At 46.7% G+C, this 25,100-nt stretch overlaps 1 protein-coding gene across 1 annotated transcript in view; it reads right to left on the reverse strand.

The window, feature by feature from the left end:
• The window catches only part of COL27A1 (collagen type XXVII alpha 1 chain), a 191,188-nt gene that overhangs the window by 103,445 nt on the left and 62,643 nt on the right, over nt 1-25,100 (reverse strand). Inside the window, exons 4-7 of the mRNA XM_066332459.1 lie at nt 23,604-25,042; nt 14,616-14,669; nt 6,136-6,189; nt 1,012-1,065 (exon numbers count right to left, since the gene is read on the reverse strand). Coding sequence (XP_066188556.1) covers nt 1,012-1,065; nt 6,136-6,189; nt 14,616-14,669; nt 23,604-25,042 — 1,601 coding nt within the window. The remainder of the gene's footprint in view (nt 1-1,011; nt 1,066-6,135; nt 6,190-14,615; nt 14,670-23,603; nt 25,043-25,100) is intronic.

Consider the following 25,100-nt stretch of genomic DNA (forward strand, 5'->3'; position numbering starts at 1 on the left):
CACGTGATGCCACTCCAATATAGTGTATCAGAAATTTCAAAAGACATCTCATGGTGTTAAGTTAACAGCATCATTTCAGACTTAGCCTTCTGAATGCTTTCCTAGCATTGCCTTCCATCTTGCAGTTGTGTAGCCTCACTGTGCTTTATGGAGGCATCTGGTGTCAAATGAAGGGCCCAAGCTCCTTATGGCTGGGGCTTCCTATGAGCTGTGCATTTATAGCAAGACTTACTGTGGGAAGAAGAGAACCTGGACAGGAGTAACCAAGGACTTTGCAGGCATCACTGAAAGAGCTAATTGAGGTAGATGATGTGGAGCCCTGATTACCCAACTGTTCATTTCTAGAATTCTGTGAGGGCTTGTTGCCTCAGTAAAAACCACTCAGCTGTGAAACAGCAAAAATGGGAGTTGTAACTTATTGAAAAGAATTAGGAGAACTCTGATCCTCAGAAACTGCTAAACCCAGAAAGCATCTTTCCTTCCAAGCTGGATGCTTTGGGTTGGTTTGAGCAGCCCTTGGTGGAAACTCCTCAGGAAGGTCCATGCCTTAGAGGCCTCCACGAAGAAACCTCTACCCTGATGGGGCTGCAGCATGAGGCAAACCCCTGCTCCTCAGCAACAACATCCTTTCCTTGGCCTCCAAGGTTTTTATTCCTTACACTGGGATTGCCTCTTACTGCAGCTGCATACCCATAGTGTGGCTGTACCTCAGACATGCTACTTCAAACACTTGGCTGAAGTAGCCACATGCCTGTGGCAGCAGAGACTTCAGCTGGGCTGCAAATTGTGGATGAACTGGATAAACACTCAGACAACAACACTGTGGCAGGTGGCACCTCAGAGCACTATGATCACTGAGAGCTACCTCTCTAGTCCTGAATCCAAGATCTGAACCTTATCTCCCAGCCCTAAATCTACCTGAGCAGCTGGGATGCTTGTGGCTGCAGTGCAGAATCCCTGTGTGTGTGCACAGGTCTAAAAGCCCACTACAGCCTCAGGGTGACATCTCACCTTCTGCCCATTGCGAGCCTTTCCAGGTGACAGCCCAGGATCACCTTTCTGACCCTGAAATGAAAAACTTACATTAGTGACATAATCCAAGGGCCCAGCCCACAGATGTGGTTCTGCTTCCACCAAGCCTCCCAATTAGAAAAACATTTTGTTTTATCCCAGTCTTCCCTCACATCCCAAATGTATTAAAGTGGCCCGGAAAAGCTGTTTTGCTGGGGGTGGATTTGGTGAGTGATTGCTGCTGCTAAAGAGTTGAGTTTTAAATAGCAGTTGACAGTATTCAATTGGCTAAAGAAAAGATAACTGGAAGAAAGCAATGTCAGGACTTTTGATACTTATTAGAGCAGACAGCTGTGATTCCTTCCTTGTCTACAACTACCATCACAAAATTAATTACCAAGCCTATTACTGGGGCTTAACCATCCTTCTTGACAACTCACTAGATGCTGTTGCTTTTTTAGCTGTGAGGAGCAGATGAGACTGCAGAGAAAGTTGTACTAATTAGACACCCCCAACAGGCAGAGCAATTGTGAGGCTCCCAGGCTGGCAGAGAGCGGCACACTTGACTTTAAGTGGCAGTATTCCTTATTTTCCTCCTTAACAACTGTGATGAGGGAAATTACGGTCTGAGGCTGTGATCTTTTGACAAATACAGGCTGGAATCTCAGCAGCGTTTGATCATCTAACTCCAGCAGGTTTCTTTGGAAATGCCACTTCAAAATCTCAAGAGGTGGGAAAGTAATGTGAGCACCTAACAGGGAGAAATGCAGGTAGGAAAATCTAGAAGAGATTGAAGTGTGCCAGGTTCTTTGGGTGGGGGAGAGGTAAAGCTCAGCATACATAATATCTCCTCTGGCACAGCCAAGATGGGTATCTCAAGATCATTCACTACTTAACATCCCATGGATCATAAACAAACCACAACCTCTGTGAGCCACATCAGCACAGACAGCTGGGAGGGTTAATTAATGCCTGTCAAGTGAAGTGCTTGCAGGGAGGGGAAGACCCAGAAAGGGGCAATGCTGGTTTATTAACTGGCATTTCTCATGAGCAGCACAGAGCTCTGGTCACAGCCGGCTGAGATGCTTTTCCACACAGCCTTACTGTGAGTACATTCCATGTGTGCTTCCCATCCTGTACAGAGTGCAAACCCCACCATCCTCCTCCTGCTCCAGCAGCCACCACAAGCTGTGAGACTCAGGAGTGAGACTGCAGCTCTGGACTGTAGGGAGCACTGCTGATTCAAGGTAGATGTATCTGCACAAATTCTGAATGAACGCTGCCAGCTTTCCAAACAGTAAATGAAGTCATGCAGATAATCTTGCTTTGCATGCAGCTGTTATCAAGGCAATTCTCCCACTCCTTGAGCTTCAGAACAGTCATTGGGTGCTGCCACTGCTGGGAACAGATTAGAGCAGCCCTTGGGATCACTGGCTGTTCATTTCTACTCTGCAAAATTAATTTGCTGCAGCAGGTAGACACCCACCACTTTCCCTAAATCTTCCCATGTGCTCCATGCAATGACTTTGAGACATGGAAAAGAACTTGTGTTTTCCCCTGGGAAGCTCCAGATCACATTAGCCAAGTATCTGCTTTGCACTGGTTCTGCGTTCAGCACTGCTGAGACCATCATACAGGTGGAGAACTCAGCCAGGAGCAGGATCGCATGTCCCCAGGATTAATCAGCAATTGGATCAGCTGGATGGGAGGGCTGAAATTGTGGATTAATTGTTTGAGTCTTCTTACATAGCAATGACAACAGGGGAATTAACCTAAGTCCTGTCCATCACAAGCCATAGCACCTTTCCCACAAGCTCCTCTCTCTCCCATCCTAACTGACTGAGAACACTTCTTCCTCTTGTAAAAAAAGAAGTTGTTACCTTCTGTTGTTTGTTTTTTTGGTTTTTGGTTGGTTTTTTGTTGGGTTTTTTTCCTACCTGGGAGAAGTCTAGAGCTGTGCAATTTAAACATCTCAGTTTTGCAATCCCACTAATACTATTTTAAACATCAATGAGCCAAACTGATGAGCTACCTTGGAGAGAAAAAGCATTTGCTAAACTGAAAATTCAATATATTTCCAGCACTTTGAGAAAAGATCTACCCAGAGCAGCAAATCATCCTAATACCTGATGCCAAAAGCTTCCGGGTGAGAGATGCAAACTTAACTCTTGCAATGGCTTTCAAAAACACACCTTGTCTGACCATCTTCCCAATACCAAATGCTTTTGGGACATCCTGAGAGCTACATCTAGTCATCAGCAAAAACACCCCTTGTCCCCCCCAGCAGCTTTCAGGTGACAGATCCAGTCACAGCCCCAGCCCAGGCTGTGGCTACAGCTGTTGCAGAGGTTATCTGCAATAATCAGTCTCTGCCAACCACATGCAACAGCAATTTTACAACTGCCAAGGACAAGCAGAATACAAAGAGTGGCAAGAATCCCCCTTTAAGCAATTTCTCATCATGAATTGCTGAGCTAAGCACCACAGGCTAAATTCCCAGGTGGCACAAGCAGGTGTAATGCCACTGGAGCCAGTGGAACCATGCCCAAGCAGATCAGCAGGATTTTGGCTCAACAGCTACAAACAGCTCTGTGCAAAAGATCAGCTTCCTAAGTCCAAGGAATTACAAGTGCTCAGCTCCAGTGGTGAGAATAAAGTGTGCTCTGCACAGGGTTGACTGTGGCATGCAGAAACACAATTAAAGCACTACAGCCAGGCAGGAGACACATGAAAACACCCAGAGCCTGCAGTGCCCCACCATAGCCCTTGCACAGAGCCACCCAGCCTCACAGGGGCTCTGGTCATTCAGCTGATAAAAATTATGCTCCTGGGCCCCTTCTTAAGTGACAATGACTTGGTGTTAGTCATGGTTTCCAAGCTGTATCCATATGGGAAACTTCAATTTCCTTCCTTAGATTGCTGGTTTTTTTCTGTGGAATTAACTGCTATCTAAGCCAGACCAAGTCCAGAAGCCACTTGATGGCTCTCAGCAGGAAAAGTTCCACTTGGAGCTGCTCTGCCCTGTTGTCCAGGCTGAGCTTTCACAAGCCCACAATTTCTGGCATGTGCTGGATCTGTTAAGAATAGTCCCATCTCTGAAAGTGTCCAAGGCCAGGCTGGATAAAGATCTGAGTGACCTGGTCTAGTGGAGCATTTGAGACACTCATCTCATGCCCCCCATGGGGGTTGGAATGAGGTGAGCTTTCAGGTTCCAATCCAAACCATTTTTTCATGGTCATATGATGAAGAAATCAGGTCCCAGGTGCAGGCTGACAGGGAGTTAAAACATAAGGGGGTGAAACCTACTTTTTGAGGCAAAATCCATTTTCTGGTACTGCTGTAACACCAGAGAATTGAAGGGAAGGAGGGGAGTCAAAACTTTGGCATCTGATCCACACCTTCCAAAGAGCATTTCTGAGGTAGAGATGATGTAACCACGGCTCACCAGACTCACCCTGCTAGAGGTGAACCTTGGTCGTGGCCTGGGCTGAGCTCCAGCTCTCACATCCCATCACAAACCTAATACTTCTCTTGACAAAGCACCATGAACAGACCAACCCTGCAAATGGTGACTGACAAAAGTAAATATATCACAGAGCCTGATGACACTAGATCTCTGCTGCAGACTTACAGCTCTCCATCCACTGAGACTTCCTGCTGCCAGACTGTGCATTGAGATGGAGGAAAAATGCTTAAAGTAAGATTTAATTTCTATTAGGTGACCAAATGAATAGAGCTTTACAGCCAAATGATGATTTCTGACAAGTCTTCAGGCTAAAAGTGCTTTAAAAAAAACTTGTAGCATAGAAACATTGTTAGACTCTACAGCTTGGACCAGGCTGGATGGTAGATAAAAAAAGTTTGATTTGACTTATAAAACTCAACAAGTGTGATCTGGAAGTCATTGATGGAGAATAAATACAGAATACTAAGATGTAGAACTTTTACAGGCTCACTTTTCAGGGTGTATGAGGAATTTAAACCAGCTGCTGTTCACCAGCATGTCTCCAGTGCCTAATTTTTAACCATGTAGAGGCAGCATGCTAGGTTTCCAGAATCTTTTTCCCAGAGCATCAATAATGCTCATAACATCTCTGCCTACTGATGCGATCATGAAAAGACAAAACTATTGCTCACACCTTTCTCTGTTTGGCTGAAAAGCTCCCTGGTCCTGAAAAATCTCTGTTAAGTATTGCCTCTCCAAACTCTATTGTTCTTTAGCCCAACACAGATGTTATAAAATATAAACCTATTCCGTTGTAAACAATCATACCAAAGCAATAAAGCAATCCAAACCAGTTTTCCAGGAATGTCAGTCTTTAGGTAACACAAAGCCTTATACACGGAATGAGCTGGGAATTGAAAACCATCTTTTGGAAGGGTTTTGCTGCACACTGGGTTAGGACCCCTCCAGAGCCACATCTGTGCTCAATCCAGGAAAAGAGAGAGGCTCCAGCTGCAGGGGGTGACTCACACCTCACTGCCACCCAGAGGGAATGTGTGTGCAGGAGAAAAGGACAAAACACAGGGTCCCCGGCACTGCAGGAGGTCTGTGATCCCTCCTGGGAGACATGAGGGCATCTAGAAGGAAGCAATGAGATCAGTTTAGGAGGACTGATGGGAGTTCAGAGTTCCCAGAAACTGCAAAGGGAAAGACAGAAGGAGTTTCAGGAGGAGGAAAGCAAAGGAAGATGCTGGGTGCTGCCAGGCACTCCTGCCACTGTCCAGACCCAAAGGCAGAGGAACAGGCTGCAAAATCTAGAGGAGATAAATGAGAAGGCAAAGAAGTTCAGAGCTGGTGAAGCTCTGGAGCAAGGATTCTGCTGCCCTTGTCTGACGAAGCAGTTTGTGCCCTGGCACAGGCTTAGCTTAAGCAGGATCCTAATTTGGCAGTCTTGGAAATTCAAGAGAAACAAGTGTGGAGGCACAGAACAGGATCTCTCTGGGCTCAGAGAGAAAAGGCTCAGCTGTGCTGCTGGGGAGCCCCTGTGAGAGCAGGAGGAAGGGAGAAATAGCTTCAACCAGTGGGTTTTTGTCCAGAGCAGGATAAAAGGAAGCTGTCCCTCCCCCAGGATGTCCTGTGGGATGGGAAGGTGAAGGCTCCTCGCACCAGTTCATACTTACTTTCAGTCCTGGGGGGCCAGGTGATCCGGGGTTTCCGTGGGGGCCTGGGGGACCCTAAAACACACAAAAACCACAAAACAGAGTCAAAAGGAGATGGTGGCAATCTGCATTAACCCTGGAGCAGCCAAAAGCCTCTGGCTGTGCTGTGCCAACTTCAGCCACAGCCCCAGAGCCTTGGGGTACCCTGGCAGGGGGATGGTGGCACTGGGACCCTCCCTGGCACCCACAGAGGGAAACTCAGCTGTGGGCTCCCACTAGCCTCAGTGGAAGGGGATGTGTGTCTGTCACCACAGGACATGTCATGACACAGAGACAATTTGGGTAAACCAAACATTCCACAGGTCAGGGGAGTCCAGGCTCTGGCAGGAGCCCCAGTAGAAGGGGATGGGAGCAGGCAGAGGGGAGCAGAAGTGTGCGGGGGTGTCAACAGCTTTTTTTTTTTGTGCTCAGAATTGAAGACAGCAGAAGTAATTACTAAAGGAAAATTGTCCAGCTCTTTGGGATGAACTCATTTTCCATACAAGCAAACCAAACTCTTGCCTTTAGAGGTCGGAAAGAAAATGGATAGCCAGACAGCAGAACAGTGGGAATAGCAGTAAGTCCATGTAAACCCTTCAAATCCACATTTCACATAGTTAAATCTATCTTTTCCCTTAATTCTCACAAGCCAGTGACACTGTCAGAGTATCTACCTCAAATCACATACACCAGTATCTCCTTTGACATTATATTTTAAAAGCACCCTGCACATTTTCCGAAGACTATTTAAGGAGTTATCTGGAATAAGCAGCTAAGAATAGTTTATGCCTGGATTATACACAGCCCAGAAGCTCTGCTAACCTTTCAGGCCGAAGTACTAACAATTCTAAGTCCTCTTGAACACGTTCCTGGGAGATGAAACAACTTGAGAATTCAACTCCAAGAATACTGCCAAGAACGTGTGAAAGCTCTGCACTACCATGAGGAGGTCTTTATGTACCCTCAGGTTAGGGGAGTACAGGCAAGGGGATAAAAAATCACTCAGGCACTTTCTCAGCAAGCTGTAGGATTTCCAATGAGCATTTTGGAGCTAAAATCTTCAGGGTCTGACTTCCAGGGAAAATCACTGCAGTTAAACAGGCCACTGCCAGCCAAGTTCAGTGCCCTTGCTGCCTCCTGAGAGAACATTGGTGCACTGATCTCTATTCTGGGGGTTTTGGGGTGTTTTTTTTGTTTTGTTTTTGTTCTGTTTTGTTTTTACTGCATTTTAACAGAAAATAATGCCTTTTCAAATTGCATGTTGTGGTACAGACAGCTGCTGAATTCTCAGTGCTATTTCACATGCTGCTCTGCCTCGAGTGGCTATGTAATTAAAAGTTAGAGACCGAACTTTTCAAATGGCAGTGTTTACTCAAATTAATGTCCCATTCTTAAATTCCTTCCAAATTTTCAGCCTGAACCCAAATACATTTATTGTCCCATTCTTAATTTTCTTTCAAATTTTCACCTGAAATTCTCCTGTTTAGCCTGTCTGTGAATTTCCAGTGAAACTGAAAGAGCTTTAATTAAAATTAAGGTGCTTGAGTATCAACTTCTCACTTGAAAACCCATACAGCAGCTGCTGTAGCCAGAATACCTGAACACTGAGGGGTTTTAATTAAATTTTATCTTCCCAGCAAACTGTGGAATCACCTGCCCACCTCATTGGGTGGGACACTGAAACAGAGATTGAAAGAGCTGCTTAAGGTAATTCAGCAACTCTTTGGTGGCAAAAATGCTTCAGCCCAAGTCTTTCAAGTCTCAAATATGTAGAAAAATGAATAATGAGTAACAGAAATCAGGCCAGCAAAGTCTCTATAAAAAACATGTTCCTAAAAAGCTTGTACATATAAGCAATAATTGAGGCAGCTCTGAACAGGGTTCATAAATCCAGCCTGCTGCTGGATTTGAGGAGGGAATTCAGCTGTAATTCAGCTTTGGAGTGAGGCAGCCTGGCCCAGAGCCCACACCAGTGCAGTCATTTGAAGCTTGTGCTCCACCATAGCCCAGGGCAGGCTTACAGCAGTGTCAGGCTGGAGGGAGCAGCTTGGTGTGGTGACTCCGGGATGAAAGTGGTGGTTTCCAGGAGGAAAGCTGGAACGTGGGAACACCAGCTACCAATCCAGAGCTCCTGGATAAGAGACTACTCACACCCTCAGCAAAATCTGGTGCAGGTTCTTCCAGAGTAAACCAAAGCAACACAACCCTAAAAAGCCTTAGCCAGAAGCAGGGGAGAAGGGAGGAAGAATCCAGTCAGTTTCTAGCGATTGAAAGTGTGATTATGAAAACAGAGACTCCTGAGATAAAATGGAGCCTTTGCCACTAAGTTCAATGAGTCTGACAGAGTGTATCCAGTGTAATCCAGGCAAAGGAAGGTCAGAGACTCATCCTGTCCCTCAAGACCAATGTGGTCTTATCCTACTGGAAGTGGCCACATCCTGGTGATGAAATGATAGTGGGAAGTCCAGTCTGGCACAAAGGAAACTGCTGTGACCAGTTCTGGGCCTTGTGTTACACATCTGAAACTGCTCTGGCAGCTGTGGAGAGAAAAGGGTGTAGTCTGCCAGCAACCCTGAAAATTGTAAAAAATAATTTATCTTGATGTGCTCCAACATGGTGAGTCCTGAATCTGGGATTCCGCCCACATTCTTGGCAGAGGAGGAAGATGCTGTGTGGTACAGTTAGATGGGCTGAGTAACAAAAGGTGCAGGACAGCAGCTGCCTCAGGAGCTGTCGGCAACAGTTAATTGCTATATTTTATTCCTTTGATCCTGGATTAATTCAATTTACCACTCCCACCTAGAAATTTGGATTCTTCTAAATATATTTATCATCAATACATCAGTTTTGCTCCTCTTATCTACACACAGGGTAGGACAATGCTGAGAAAATGAAAAAATCCTACTGTATGTGTCACTATTTGCTAGCATGCACTTTTCCCCACCCACTTTAGCTTCCTCTATCTGCTGAAACAACCCAACCCAGCAGCAGGCACACTTGCATCTGAAAACTTCCCAGCCTCGTACCAGAAACTCCATGGAAACTTTTACCATGGGACGGCAGCAGCCTGAGGCTACTCAGTGGCACGGAGAGCAGAACAATCCCTGGATGTGTTCTCCAGGCAAGGAGGGCTTTCCCATCTCCCTGGAATGTCTCCTACATGAAGGATGCCACTTGAGAAGGACATGAGCCACCCAGTTCAGCTTGGGGATGCCTGGTGAGAGGACCCTGCTCACAGAAGGGCTTTTATGTCCAGTGGTTCACAGCCCACAAAAATTAACAAAAGTGTAACTGTGCATAGCTCCCCCCACAACCCTCCCAGCATTCACAAGGAAGGGGGGAAAAAATCCTCCCAACTTCTGCTAAATGCTAAAGAGCTGCAGTCAGAGGAATGACCGCTCATTTGAAACTCATTCTGTCTTGGGGTTTCACTGTGTAAAGCAACTTTTTCTGCTTCTGATCTACAGATCTCACTGTGACCCCTGGCTTTCTGAAAAAGAGCTAAATATTTGAAGTGAAGCCAAGCAAACTGTTTCTTTAAACACTTTTCAGAAATTGGAAAATCTTCCTAATGGAATGAGGATACTGGGGAATCTCCACAGCTGACTGAACTGTTTGTTTCAGGAGGGAAGCCCTGCATTTTGAAGGAAAGGGAGATTTTTTCCAACCACAGACCAAATGTAACAGGGATATGTTACACTGGGACCTCCCAGTCTTTCAGGCTTCTGTGGTTCACAGGAGGATGGCAAGTGCATCCTGAAGCATCAGGGAGTACATAAGTATTCCCTTCACCCATGCATTTGGATTTCTCCCATGGCATCTCAGAGTTTAAATAAACCAAGAGAAATTACAGCACATCAGGGTTTTTTTATTGCTGATTCTGCCTCTGACCTCTTGTATGGACAGGAATGAAACATTTCTTGTTACCTGCATTTGCTCACCTGTTGGAGAAGGAGTGACTTCCAGTGGGACCTGGCTTTCTGAATTATTTAAGTATTTTGGAAAGTTTGACTGTTGCTCTTGCTGTCCTGGGGCTCAGCAAACAAACAAGGCCAGGCTGGACAGGGCTCAGAGCAACCTGGTCTAGTGGGAGGTTCCCTGCCCATGGTGTCAGATTGGAACAAGATGATCTTTAAGATCCCTTTCAACCCAAACCATCCCATGAACCGGATTCCTGTCTGACATGTACCTGAGACTTGCTGTTTCCTCCATGTAGAGGTAAAACTGGGATTTCCACAGCCTCATCTGGAAGGCAGAGTTTAAGACCAAGTGTCACTCCTCACAGCACTTCTCTGCAGACCTGCTCCAAGTGTGGGCACTTTGCTGGTCAGACTTCACCAGTGAAAAGAGTCACAATTGGTGGTGGATGCAGATGTGCTGTCCAGAGCCCCTCATGCAGACAGTGCTGGGTGAAGCTCACAGAGCCTGGGGTGAGGCAGGAATGAGCTACTGTGGTGAAGGAATTATTGCTCCAGTGGGAGTCCTTTGTTGATAGCTCCTTGTAGAGCTTGTTGGCACATCCCTGAGAGCAAATCCCAGCCTCTGCCTCCCTGGGAGGCCCTGATGTCTGAAGAAATGCAAAGGTCAGAAATAAAACATGGCTTGCACAGAACTGGGTGGTCACCCAGTGCACCCCAGTGCCACCACCATGGAAAAGCCATGCCATGACCTGCTTGGCATTTCACATCATATAAAGCTGGGGAAATCCTTCATTGCTGACACTGCCACTCCATTAGGTCTTACACAGACACTTGATCAGGCACATGGCACATTTATTAAAGAACAGATCATGCAAGTATGGAGAGACCTCTTCTTATGTCTCAAATTCTTTAATGCAGACATGAAAGCTGAAAACCATCCTAGCTGGATAAAGATAGAGAAACCCTTCCTGGAGAGCACGCATGGCAGTACAGCAATAACTGTATAGAGAGCTTATTATCTCTAAAACAGCTCTCTACAGTTTGGAGAGCTCCTGAGATAGTGTTACTAGCCATTCCTATTGCAATATTTAACTCATTTCTCTTGGAGTCCCTCAGGAAATAATGAGAAGAAGAAACACCCAATTTTCACTTGTTAAGAAAATGAGGATTTGCTTTCATAGCTGCAGAGAGCAGAGCACAGGAATAGCTTGAATCTTTCTCAGTGGACCCCTGCTGCTGGAGTGATAGGATGTACAACTAATTCCATGCTCCTGAAATGGGGATTGGCTTTTAAAAATGGAGAAATTGTAATTTTCAACAAGACTACCACACTATCCACTCCGCTACCCTGCCTTGGATTGCTCTTGAATGCTGAGATTTATCCCAATCAGAACCTCTTCCACGCTGTTACAGAGTCTGGGATGTGTTTTTGCAAAGCAGGTGGTATTGCCTACATGTAAGAGCCACCCTCAGACTACACAGGCAGGTCTGGTGATACCCATCTGCTGAAAACCAGGAGACAGATCCATGGGATCAGCCAGATTTTCTTGCAGACTCTCACCCACCACAGTCTCACTCTCAAGGCAAAGGCTAATCATGGGTTTCATTTTACCCTAACTAATATGGGGGGAACAAAGGGAGGAGAGAACATGAGGTGTAAATTCTGCACTACACACCAGCATAAGGCACCTTCACAGCTACAGAAAGTCACAAGTTAAATGCTGCTACTGGATTTTCAAATGTGCCAGGCAACTGTCAAGCATTAATAACATAGAAATTATGCAAGTTACAACAAGGATGATTAATCTCATGCATTAGGCCATAAATTGCATTGGTGACAAGAAGATCCTTCCTTTCCTCTGCAGCCAGCACTGCAAAGTTGCCTGCAATGTTTACCTCTCCTCTGGAGCTCCAAACTTGGGCTGTGGCCTGATGGGACACCTCATGGCTTATCCATGGGCTGGTGCAAGAACTCTGCAGCTGCTTTTTTAGAGGATCAGATTAGGAGAGGTAGAACATGACCCCTGCAATGTTGCACATTTATTTTTAAGTTTTTCAAGCACAACAAAAACAAAAGATGCAAGAATTCTTAGTCCCTGACAGCTCCACTTTCCAGTGAAATCCCTAAATCCCAAATAGACACAAGAAAAAATTACCAGAAGAAACACATCCCTAAGTCAAAACAATTTAGGCACAGTCCTGTCTCCAGTGCTCCAGGCCAGATATTCATAGAGTGACCCATCTGCCCTCTCCCAAAATTAGCAGAGCCTCTTTGTAGAGGTCTGAGCCAAGCCAGGCTCAGCTGTGCTGAGCACTTCCTAACTGAGAACTCTTTCCTGGACCAATTTTCAGTATGTCTGGCAGAGACTGAGCTCAGAAATCCTCTGTTGCTTATTGTCTTCCAGGGGATCATCTTAAATAAAGGATGGAGCATGCCACAGCTGGGGAATAACAGACAATTATGACACAGCTTCTGTGGTGGTGTGTTTTGGGTTAAGTATGTTTTATTACTTAAAGGTATTTATAATGGTTTGTTCCATGTACCCCTTTGGTTATTCCCCGCTTGGTTTGCCCCAGTCACTGTTTTCTGTCAATCCTTTGTTATGTAACCCAGGGGCCCTGCCTGTCACCTCGAGGCCTCTCCTTACCTCCGGAAAGTTGTAGGGGGAGCCTCGAGTGATAGGACAGGATTCCAGATTTCCTCTCCTACCCCACCTTGGTTTGTTCCTCTGTTTGTCTATTGTGTCTTGAGCCACGCCTGAGTTACCTCTGATTGGACCCACACAGAACCCATCCCTCTGTACCACCCCCGGGATAAAAGTTACTGCACAAAGGGTGACTCTGGACTCTGTTGAGGCAGACACCCTGGGCAAATAAACCCAGTTTGGTTGACCCTTGACAGTGTCCCCTCTTTCTCTCTCGCGCCGTCACTGCCTCCAGCTAAGGGCCAGCCAGGACCCACAGGATCTCTAAGGTGACCTGGTCACTGGAGAGAACCTTTCCTGCAGCGGTGTCAGGGTTAGCCAAGGCAGGAACAGCCACGACACCGCTACAAGCTTCCATGATGCTATTTCCTTCAGAAGAAACTCAAGTGGAATTGGGATGTAGAGCTGAAATTTGGTCACTCATACAGCAGGCAGGGGATGCAGCTGGGGGACTCCAGACCTGGAGTTTGATTTGCAAACCACAGGATTCCCAGAAATAACACCAAGCACCCCTCATAAGCAATCAGTTGGGGTAGGAACCAACCTCCAGCTTTAACGGGAATGCCAAGAAATGCAAATTCTGGGCAATCTACTGATGTGGGAGCTGCCTGGACACTTGTGACTATCAGGGCTGATGATTCACTAAAAAAATTCTCTAATGTGGAACAGATTGTCCCATCTATAATCATGAGCCTGGTGCTGCCTAAAACTCCACTCACTTACAGCCCAAATCAGCTTTCAGGGCTGTTCACACAGCCCAGGGGGTCCTGCAGACCTGCATTTTACTGTTGGAGAAAGGAGACGAGTTTATTTTTGCTGGTTACTATGAGATCTCACAGGAGTGTAACAAGTGTCCTGGGGGAATGTCGACCCTCCCAGCTCTCAGCCTCCTGCTTGTTCTTTAAAGACATTACACGGGAGTTGAGTTTTAGCCAAGTATGTGTGAGGAAATCTCCCTCTGCTGCCAGGCCAGGATGCTGCCTGGATCACGCATTCAAATATCCCCTTCTTCCAGCCTCAGACGCTTCCACCTTTGCATTCACAGCCCACACCAGTGCAGTGCTGAGGAAAGGGGCTCCCTGGCTGTGGGACAGCACTATGCTCCCAGGAAAACAGCAATGTGCTGCCAGGAAAACAGTGCCAGCACTTCTCTGTATCCAGGTCAGGCACACTGCCCAGCCCTGGGAGACCCAGGCCAGAGCAGAAGGCTTTTCTCACAGCGAGCTGCAGCACTCAGCTCCAGATGTTTCCTCAGCACAGCACTCAATTTTCAAAGATCTGCATCAGAATCTCATTTGGGGAGGAAGAAATTCTGCAAGAGCCATTGCAAATTCCTGAATAGATAAGGCATTCTGCTCTAGAGCTTGAAAAGGAGTCAGAGAGCAGGCCTCAGTCTGGGGAAAAAAAAACCCTCATCTCTGTGTGTGTTGAGTCCTTGGTCCTGGACCATGGTCCCACTGATGAAGGACCTTGAACCAAACAATTTGTGAAGCTGGGGAGTACAAGCAGCAGCCAAAGTTAATATTCAGCAGTGGGTTTTCAAGAAGGAACAGATACTGGAAACAAAATGAAACAGAGATATCTCGTTCTTCTGACAGCCATTTGGAAACATTCATCCCCAGCCTTGGCTGATGCCAAACCCTAGCTCAGGGAGAATGCAAATCACCAATGTACCCTCCTGAAAACCTCCAACAGGGAATGAGGGAGAAGGAGACCAGACCTCAACAGAGAAGGGCCTGAAGAAATCATTACTCAGCCACAGGAACTACAACAGCCCTTGGAACAACAGGACAGGCAGACTCAAATACAAATGGATGGAAGTTTTTTAAGCACTTACTCGAGAACCTCTCTTGCCAGGGGGTCCTGGTAAGCCTGGCAGACCTGGTGGACCCTAGAAAAATAAAAATAGGTATTAGTGATGATTCTATAACAGGATGGTGACCCAACAGTGCTTCACAGAGACCCATAACATGATCATTTGGAGAAGACCTGGGGAGAAGGGCCAATTAGAGCACCACAGCCAAAATTTCCTTTGAACGTATGGTATCACTACAAAGGTATAAAAAGCCACACATAAAAACATCTGCAGGAGCATGTATTTCCATAGAGTAGAGGCAGAGCATCCCCATCTTTCTGCTGCAGCCTGCATTCCCAGGATCACAGCTGTGTCTCGTGCCTCCCCTCTCCTGGACCTGTGCTTTGTCGTAGGGGTAACACAACTGACTCCCAGCTTTGGATTTTCCTGCTCTGTGTTAGCACTCTGGCAAGGGAAGCACATTGTGTGTTCTAATCTCCATCAGCTGGACACATGCAGCTCTTGGTATTGTAGGTTCCTACATGAGTTACATCATCATCTATGGCTACATGTAACCCCAGCACTTTGTATTTTAGAGTAGCAGATTATAAAATGTAATAAAATTGGTCAATTCTTAATTGGAAATTCTCAATTGGAAATTCTTAAATACAGCTTTGTAGCAAAGGAAAGGTCGAGTCATACACGTGGCAGTAGTGGGGGCTCTTGGAAGAGGGTAGGAACAAAGTGGAGATATCAGGAGCCCAGCTGTGCACTGATCTGAAACAGGTTAGGAAAAAATACTTAACACCAATGAGGTCTGAATGCCTTTGAATTTGTTCATCTATTTATTTTTTTTTCAGTGGGCTGGAGAATTCAGATTTCTGGAGAGCCATCTGCAACTCCGAGTAACTCCTCAAAACTTCTTCTTCCCCAAGCCAGACATGTCTGACAGGAATAACTGTTAATTAAAGTGTCTCCCAGAGGATTTATATTCTGGTAGCTTGCTACAAAACGCAAGTTTCCATTGCTTTCAGTGGGGAGACACATCCAGAGCAGCTGACTGAAAGATGTTTGGAAGGCAGCCTGAGCTCTCTGACTGCCTGGCAGCTGGGGTGGCAGCTCCCAGGAGCAACATTCCACAGGGATGAAGGTGCAGTGCATGAGACAGGTGCAGCATGAGCCCCACGGCCACATTCTGGCCTTGCTCCCTTCCCACTGGATCATCTCTGTGGGATCTCCTCCCTGCTTGAAGCCACCACCAGGCTGGCCCTTCTGCTCAGGCTGCTACTGCCCCTGAACAGGAGCAAAAGAGCTTACGATCCCTAATACAGCTCCCAGGAGTCATCATGATTCAGTAAGAAAAAACTTGACCTAGGAGATCCCTACCCTAAATCTTGTGCCCAGAAAAAGATTTTGGTAAGAGAAAACTTGTTTGAACCATACAGGTAACCAATGGATAAATATCCCCCTAATATTACCAAAACTCCCACACATAAACAGCACATTAAGTTGTATAAATGTGATCTATTTTAAGAGCCAAACTAGGCACAGTAGGAAAAAAAAAAAAAGTCAAGGAAGGCATAAGCAAAGCCCAGTGTCCCCTGTACTATTAAATTATCAGCACAACAAATAAATGGTAACCTTTTATCCCTGTAGTAGGTAACAAGAAAAGGCTTGTTCTGTGTACAGCACAGAACAGCTAATGTCCGTCACTGTGACACACAGGGACAGTCTTCTGTCACCATATGACCCACTGCTGCTGCCTAGTCTTGCCTGCCCTGAAGATGTCCAGTCTCCATAGCATGGGACACTTCATCTGACCCCGTCACCAGCTGCTTATTGCTGGCTAACACAGTATTACTGGTCTTTGTATTAACAACTCTCACTGATACAACTGACCCTCATTTTAGCAATATCCCAGTGTTTTAACCTGCTGTTGTGCCAGCTCAGGGCCCCATGCATAATGCAATTATACAGCTGTGCAAATAGACATGTAATTGTAGGGCTTTTTTAAGCCTCATGTATAATTGTGCTCCAGAATCCCAGCTTTTATTAAAAATATCTCCCTGCCCTTTTAAGTTGGGATGATAACTTTCAAACCACGAATCCAGTGCAACTGAGGCAGCAACAGTTTTAATAGTGTTTATCAGAGATTAATCCAATCCTTAACCTCTTCTCCACCAAAACCCATCCCCATTTACACCCTTAGAAGTAAAAGAGGAGGTGCAACTGTTTGAGCACGGCATTCCCCGTGTACCGGAATTGAGGTGACCTTTTCCACCTTCCTGCTAACAGCAGCTGCAATTGTACTTGGCCACATGAGCAAAAATCTTCTCCAAAATGTGGGCTGCTCAGAACAGATTGAAGCTAACACAAAAATAAGGAGAGAGTTAATATTGGCACTGGAGTGGGAAAATACAGTTGAGAGAAAAGCCTCTAACTGGAAAAGCACAGAGCAGTACAGAATTCAGGAGTCCCTGCCACTGTGCTTTGATTTGTCACCCCTTCAGACTTATTTTTTTCCTTTTGTGAGGGATTAGAGGGATAAGGTGATGGTAGGATGTCTGGCTAAAAGGTGCAGCCACTACAGTAACTGCAGAAGGTAAGAATGTGACCACTTTTCAGTCTGAAGCCAGGCAGGGTAGAAGAGGACTGGGGCAGTGGATGGACACAGGCAGCGGTGAGGAGTGACACACTGTGAGGCCACTTTGTACTTCTCACACTTCTCAGTGGGTTGGATGGGATGTGGACTGTGCCCTCCTAGTCACTCCTTTCCCCTCTGCCTCTGCATCACCCAGCCCACGTTCTCAGACAAGAGCCCCACATCCCACAACTGGCTTTGCCTGAGGAGAGCAACGTTGAAATACGCTCAAGGAAAATGTGCATCCAGAGATGCAGCCAGAGGAGAACAGGCCTGGATCAGGGCCCAGCTACTTACAAATGATGGAGGCAGTCCCACTTCAGGCACAGGGCTCCACAGAGACAGCATGAGATCTGTCAGCCTGGTGCCCAGAGCCTGCTTGAGGGTGATGCCCACACAGCATCTCCACCCTCATCCCCAACTCAGATTGCACAGAGCCTGCAGGGACCTCTCCACTGCACCCTTTAGGGCACCTCTGGTGAATTCCATCAGGAGCAGAGGGAGTGGTTCAAGGGGCATTTCCTGCTGCTGGCAGTGGGATGAGGGTATCAGTGCTCTGCCCCTGCCCTCCCATGGCAGGGATTAGGAAGGCTGAGGCCTCCTGTGGTGAGCTTCTGCTCCTTGGCACTGTGGGATCTTGTCTCTCTGGCTCCTTGCCTGCTCCTCCTGCAAACCGATGGCAGAAAACACCCACCCTGTTATCACACAAGGCAAGATCAGAGATCAAGGAGAAACTCGGCAGCAGCAGATACTCTCTTTTCTCAAGCCAAACAGCTGAGCTGTTAACCAGCCTGAACAGTTCCTGAAGCAGCTCACAGCAGCCACAATAAAGTTTAACCCTTCTCAGTTTCCCACGGTAGCATTAGCAACGATGACCAATCCCACCAAATGATTATAGGATTTGTTCCAAGCTGCTGCTGGGAAACTTCCTGGTGCAAAAGAGATTTTTTTAAAAAACATCTTGGCTCTCTCAGGTTCAAATTGCAAATGGAAAATTAAACCATCTTGTCTGAAAGGAAAATACATTGGACCCTAAGGATAAGGGAAATCTTGCCATTTCCTCTTGCTGCTAATTTCTACCTCTGCCTCTCCCACACTGTGACCCCCCCCCCCCTTGCACTGCTTCGTCTGCTCACAGCAGTGCTGCAGTGAGCAAGCTCCAAACTCAGTAAGGCCAAACCTGCTGTGGAAGGCTTGAATTAAAGCACACTGAGTACAAGAATTAGTGCTGGAAACTGGGAAATGATTCCTGGATCAACTTGGTCAGATAGCAAAGAATTCCCATAATTGTTTCCCCGGGGGGAGTACTCAGCCTGGCAGCAAAGAGCTGAGATTTCCCAGGAAACTATTAAGCTCATATTCTAGTGCATACTGACAGATGAACATATTTACTTTAGTGTCTTTCCCAGTGTTTTTCTGCCCAGCCACTAGTGGCACAGTTCTCCTGTGACCCAGAAAAGTCTGTTTCAAAAGTGCAAAACACTGCTAAGACTGAGGAGAGAAGAGAGAACACTCTTTCTCAGGTGCTACTGCCTGTGGTAAAAGTCAACTTAAAAAGGAGTTCAGGAAACACATCAAAAGCTTCTTCCCACATTGGCAGAGTGTTCTGAGCAGTGAGTGATGTTCTCCCTGCGGATAAGAACACTGACCTGTTCTATTCCAAGCAGAAAAGAAATATTCCTGCAGGAAAAATGGTCACTGCCGCAAATCTACTCTTTAGCCTTGTACATCTGGGAAGCACCAGCAAGGAAGGACTGAACAGCTACAGGGACAGCACTGGAATTCAAAATTCCCTGCTTAGGAGAATAGAAGAGAAAGAGAAAAACTCCTCGTCTTCGACAGCCTGCCAACCTCTCCTCACCTCCCTGTCATTGCCAGGCACTGCATGGCTTCAAAACCTGCCTAAAACAAAGATAGAATTTTAGGGGGGGAAAAATCCCCAACATTTTGGTTATTTTCATCTCCAAGGCAGGCTTAGCATATTAAAATTTGGACACATCTGGGTTTCAACCATTCTAAAAACAAAAAGCCCTCATAATTCTGGCAGGAGCTGAGCTGCTGGTGGAGAGCCAGCCTTGTAACATGATTTCCTCACTAGGCACAGATGTTTGTTCTGGGTCTGTGCAGCATCTATCACACAAAGGTCCTTGTCCACAACTAGGTTCCTCGCAGAGTAGTAGCACAATACACGACAAAATATGAGTGTTCCAACTTGATGAAAGCCACTTTTCTACAGAGACATTTCAGGAACAGGCTCTGCAGGGGGTATTTTGGACACTGGAGCAATCCCAGACCTTGGAAGACAGCCTGAGAGGCTGGGAAGGAATAGAGGGATCACCTACTCTACTACTCACTTTCTATTTTTAAAAATTTATAAAAATACTTATATGTATTTGTACAATCCCAGATCCTTTGCAACACATTTACCTCAAACACACTATCATCTATCTCTCTTCAAAACTAACTTTATGTTACACAACTAGACCTCTCTGATGCTTGCTCATTTGCCTGCAAGATTTCTCTTCAGGGATATTTCCGGTTGAATCACCAGAAAATATGATCCAGTGATGTGAGCAAGGATAAAACTTTCCCCATGCATTATCCAAAGCATGCGGTCTCCCCCTTTTTATTATTAATATGACTCATTCATTAATAGACATCCAAACACGTGGTGTGTTCCCTGATTTATCATGGACTGGCAGCTCAAATAGCCTTTTCTGGTGCAAGGAGGACTGGAAATAGGCATTTCATGTACTTTATCAGCATTTCCAGTTACCTGTCTTCTCTGCCCACTGATTGAATTGGCTGGGATTGCTTCTTCAGGGAAGGAGCAGGGCTCCAAGACAAACTGCTCATGCAGAGGATGGCAGCTGGAGCAGTCTAGACTGGGGACATGCTTGGAAACACATGTGCCTTGCAGAGAGGGAGACAGGCAGGGAGGGAGGGAGAGGGAACTGTCTGCCAGGCACCACCACTGCCTCCAGCCTGGGGCTGCTGGCCCTGGAACTGAGGGTTGTGAGCACCCCTGTCCTCTGACTGGGATGTTGGGGGTGTCCTTCAAACACACTCCCTGTTCCTGAGTGCTTCCACAGCCTCTCAGTGATCCCAGCCTGCACATTCGGCATAAAGGGTGGTTTTCTTGCTCTAAAAATAACCCTTAGACTTGTCAAGAAGCTTGGCTGTAGGGACCAAAGAGCTACAGAATTGCAGATTTATATAGGAGGAGAAAGGTCTCATTTAGGGTACACTGTGCTAGACCACACCCACACCAGGGCAACGGGTTTAGCACAGCTTTACCTGGCAGGTGGTGCTAGTGGGCAGGGGAGAAGCTACAGTAGCCCCCCAAAATCTCCCTGCCAAACCTGCTGCTGGTCTAGACAACCAAATGACACCCCATCCACTGGACGATTCAAACAGCTATGACATTACAGCCTTAGTTCAAGAGTTTGACATGCTCACATAGATACTATTTTTCAGTATGCATTTTTCTTTTGAGGGGAGTTTTAGGGTATTTCCAGCCACACGCTGGGGTCATGCTGCAGGGCCTGGAGCTCTGGAGCAAGGCTGGCTGGGGTGCTTTGGGCAGTGGGGATGATTCAGAGGCACTTTTGCCAGCTGCTGAGTCAGTGCTGTGTTACTGACTTTGCACAGCATCTGGGTGTTCCTATTATTATTTCTTCCCTCAAAAGAAACCCAGACAGCTGAGATTCCAAATGCTTGTGGTTATTAATGGTTCCCAAGAAGTTTTTCTTTTTTAAGAACATATTGCCCCTCCCCCTCTAGCTGCTCAGCAAGCCCAGCACTCCTGGAAAATTAATGCTCTGCCATGATTTGCCTGTGAGGTGCAGCATCTCCATTTCCTTTTGCACAGCATCCAGGTGGTCCTTCAGGACAGATTAATACATGGAGGGTGCTAAATTTTATTCCTAAATAAATCCTTTCAGTCCTTTGCTCACACTCCTTTAACCATCAAACCCTCCCTCTACTGTTGGATGGGGCCTTTCTGCACAGCTAAGATTATCCCATAGGTTTTTTTAGTAGAATTCACAGAGCCTCAACTACAGACACCACAGAGCCTGAGTCATCACTGCCTGGCACCATGGCTGCCATTGCAATGATCAAGATGAACAACAGTCCTTTCTCTCTAGGTGGCAGGGTTCTGTGTCCTCCAGTCTGCCCAGCAATCACAGCCAAAGTGGCCCCAATCCTTGCTGAACAGGCAGAAAGCAGTTCCCTCATACACACCTCCCTGCCCAGAGTGACAATCTTCTTGAAGATACCTTGTATCAGGCAGCAACTGTGAAAACTAATTAATCACCTTATCCTGCCCTCAATGTGCCGGACAGACATGCCCAGCCCACAACCTGCCCTGGCCAGGCCAAGTGCCAGGCTGGGATATCACTGACCTCATTAAGAATGCCAGCTCTGCAGCACGAGGATGGCGCCAGGTAATTACTCAGGCACAGAACATTTATCAGCACTTGCTCTGAAACATGCTCATTTGGCCATGAACGTGCTGAATTTCTCAACATGTCATCCCCATTCCCGTATTTTCTCCTCTTTCCCTTCCCACGTCACAGACATCCAAGGAAGCGTGGTACAGAGATCTCCGAGTGAGTCACAGGAGCTGCTGAGCACTGTGTGGCAGCCAGCTCCAGACAAGCCATAACCTTTCCCTCTCCAAACCCTGATTTTGTTTCCAGCAGTCAAAGAGAATGAGGCTAGACAGAGCCTCAGAAAGTTCTCCTTTCCCTCAGTTCAGGACTCCAGTTGTTCTCAGACAGGATGGAAAAATCCTGCCATCTCTTCCCTCAGCCCTCCACCGCCTCAATCCATTTCTTTGCTATGATTCACAAGCTTGACAGATATTTTCCACTCAGGTTCAATAATAAGGTGTTTACATTGCAGGGGCTTGGAGCTTGGTCACCCTTCTGACACCTGAAGAGCAAGAAGGTGGCAGAGGTCAGGATTTTGATGGGCTTGGAGCAGGCACACAGATTCATCCCTTAAAGCTAAGTGATGTTCTACGGGAAATGCACAACTGCTGAATTTCTTCTCTTGGAAACACGCCTGAAATTACTCTCCACAAAACACAGAATCCTGCCCAAAGATCAAATTGCTGGAGCTTGTTCTGTCTACTCGGGGATTTAGCAAAACTTCTCCAAGCACCAAGACTCCACAGGGGATGGGTGCCTACAGCCCACGCTCAACCCCTGCCCTTCATATCTCCCAGGGGCAGGAAGCTGGAAGAAAACACCACTCTGGGTGACTCCAAAAAACAGGGAGAGAAATCACCACCCAGCCTGGAGATGGGACAGGAGGAAACACAAACTGCTAAGCTCCCATTGAGGACTTGGGGAGACGCAACCTTTCCACTTTAGGTGTTACTTGCACCAAGGAGCAGCTCTGCAGAGACAAGCACTGGTCATTCCTTACACCAGCCTCATTATTTCCATTGTAAACTCTTCTTTCACTATTTTAAGAAGTCAGCTGTAAAAATTCCCTCTAGGCTAGATCTTGGCAACCAAAGGGTCTGTCTGGGAGAAACTTCTTTTACATGTACAATCCCTCTCTCCTATTGACAGTTGGGGTTGAACACCAAACCCCCTAAAAGTTGGCCAGTTTAAAGATCATGTTTGCATTCTCAAATTCAAAAAATAAAAAAGAACAGCTAGCAGATAATTAGTGGGGCCTGAGTGCTTTTAGCATTACAAAACGTGTGTAAGCTTTTTTAACAGCCAATGTATACAACCTGAAAGGGGTTATTTTTTATGTGGAATGCAGTAGTTAAATTTATGAAGGAAACTTTTTGCATGTTTTAAGTGTAGGCTATGAGAAATAAAAAACAGAATGAAACACCCAAGAAAAACTTATATCATAAAACCAGATGAGACTTTGTTTAAAAAAATAAATCTTGAAGCCATCTCTGCATTTACATTTGCTTGTCTGGATTTGTGAATATAAGATACAAAGCAAATTAATAACTAGTACCCAGAAACAGTTAACTTGAGGCATGTTTGTAGCACATCTGGGTTTTCCATGGAAGATGGCCAGAGATAAACCAAGGGTGTAAAAGATAACCCCAGCCTGGCCATTAAAATTTTAGCCAGCAATTTAAAGGAAAAGAAAGTGGGATTTCTTTTTAAAAGTCTAACATGAAGCAGCAGCTTCATGAACCACAAAAAAATCTAACATGAACATGAACCACAAATGTTTCGTGGCATCCACCATCACTGAACACTCAGGTTCAAGCTGAGATTTATGCTAAAATCATGATGACCAGGTATGCAGCAGTGCTTGGCTGCCACACTTGGATAAGCTTCACAGAAACCCTTGGAGGTTGTGGTCTGCCAGACTGGGAAGAGCCACCACCAAGAGCCTGAACATACCTGAGGTCCTCTCTCTCCTTTCATTCCTGAATGTCCCAACAAAAATGGAAATGGAGTAGGTCCCAAGGAGTCGAAGATCTGATAGCCATCTGTGGCAGCCGGGGTGGTGAGGTTGAAGGCCTGTACCCTGGCTCTGGAGCCGGGCCAGGCAGACCCCAGGGGTGGCTTGGTGTAGACCAGAGGGATGACACTGGGATCCACTCTCCTGCTGGGGAATGGCACGTGCTTCTTCGGGATGGGCCCACGGCTTGGGTTCTGTGGGGTTGGCTTCAGGGTGACAAGTTGGACACTGCTGGTTGTGTTATTAGCCACCCTCATTAGCTTTACAGTACTGGGTGCTCGGGGGGGCTCAGCAGTTGAGTTTTGGTTGATTTTCTTTTTGGTTTCTTGCTTGGACTCCTTCCTGCTGGCCATGACCAGGCTCTGGCTTGTTGATGGGGCCCTTTTGGAAGTGGGAAGGGGAGTTTTCTCCCTGCTTGTGCTGGCAGTGGGCTGAGACACCCTGAGGATTGTCTCCGTGCCCTGAGGGAATGAGGACAGGGTGGATAACTGGGGTTTGGTACTTGATGGAACAGGTGGGGCCACAGTGACTTTGGTGGCTTTGGTAGTCAGTCTCGGCTGTGATGGTGGGGTTGACAGCAACGCGAGGGTTGTTCCACCTGAACCCCTCATCTTGAGGGGTGCAGTGACCCTACCATGCTCCAAGTTTGGAGCAGCAGTGGTCAGGTTTTTCAGACCCTGCAGCAAGGGTGCCATAGGCTGTGGGGTACTAGGAAAGGCACTAGGATCCCTGGGGAGGAGGGGGATGAGTGGGGGCAAGATTGGCCGGTAAGTATCTGCTTGCCTGCACTGTTTTTTCAGGTATTTACAGTAATGATGAGCTGCCTTGGCGGAAGGATAAATATCAAACTGGCAGATGGCTCCTTCAAACTGCACGGAGTGCTGGCTTATCTTCCCAAAGAGGAAAGATCCCTGAGGATCCAATGCCTCGTCATTTTTAAAATGCAAATCCGCATGTACTCTGCGTTTCCCACAAGAAGTAAATAAAGTTACAGTCTGGCCATGAATGTTGATGGCAATGTTGTGCCACTGGCCATCGTGGACATTGTAATCAAAATATACAGAGTGCTTGTGGCCCACGTAGATGATGATCTTCCCAGGCACAAACTGGAGCCCTAGCTGCAGTTTTTTCTTTTTGCTCCTGACAGCAAAGAGAAAAGCGTTGTTGATGCGGTGGGAGCAGAGGCTCAGCACGAGGAGCAGGTCAGAGCTGGAGCCTGCGGGGAGGAGGGTGCTGAGCGGCGCCTCGACACGGGCTCGCTGAGTGAAGATGACCCCTGATTTGAAAGGAATGACTCCTTGAGGAACTGCACGTGAGGAGGACCATCCACTCGATGGCCTTTTCCCTGACAGGCCCAGTCTTTGAAGAACATCCACATCTGAAAGGGAAACGCAAAGATTACATGAAGGTGCTGGGAGACCCAGGGGCTGGATGGG

This window comes from Sylvia atricapilla, chromosome 19 (assembly GCF_009819655.1).
Source record: "Sylvia atricapilla isolate bSylAtr1 chromosome 19, bSylAtr1.pri, whole genome shotgun sequence".
Taxonomy (NCBI): Eukaryota; Metazoa; Chordata; class Aves; order Passeriformes; family Sylviidae; genus Sylvia; species Sylvia atricapilla.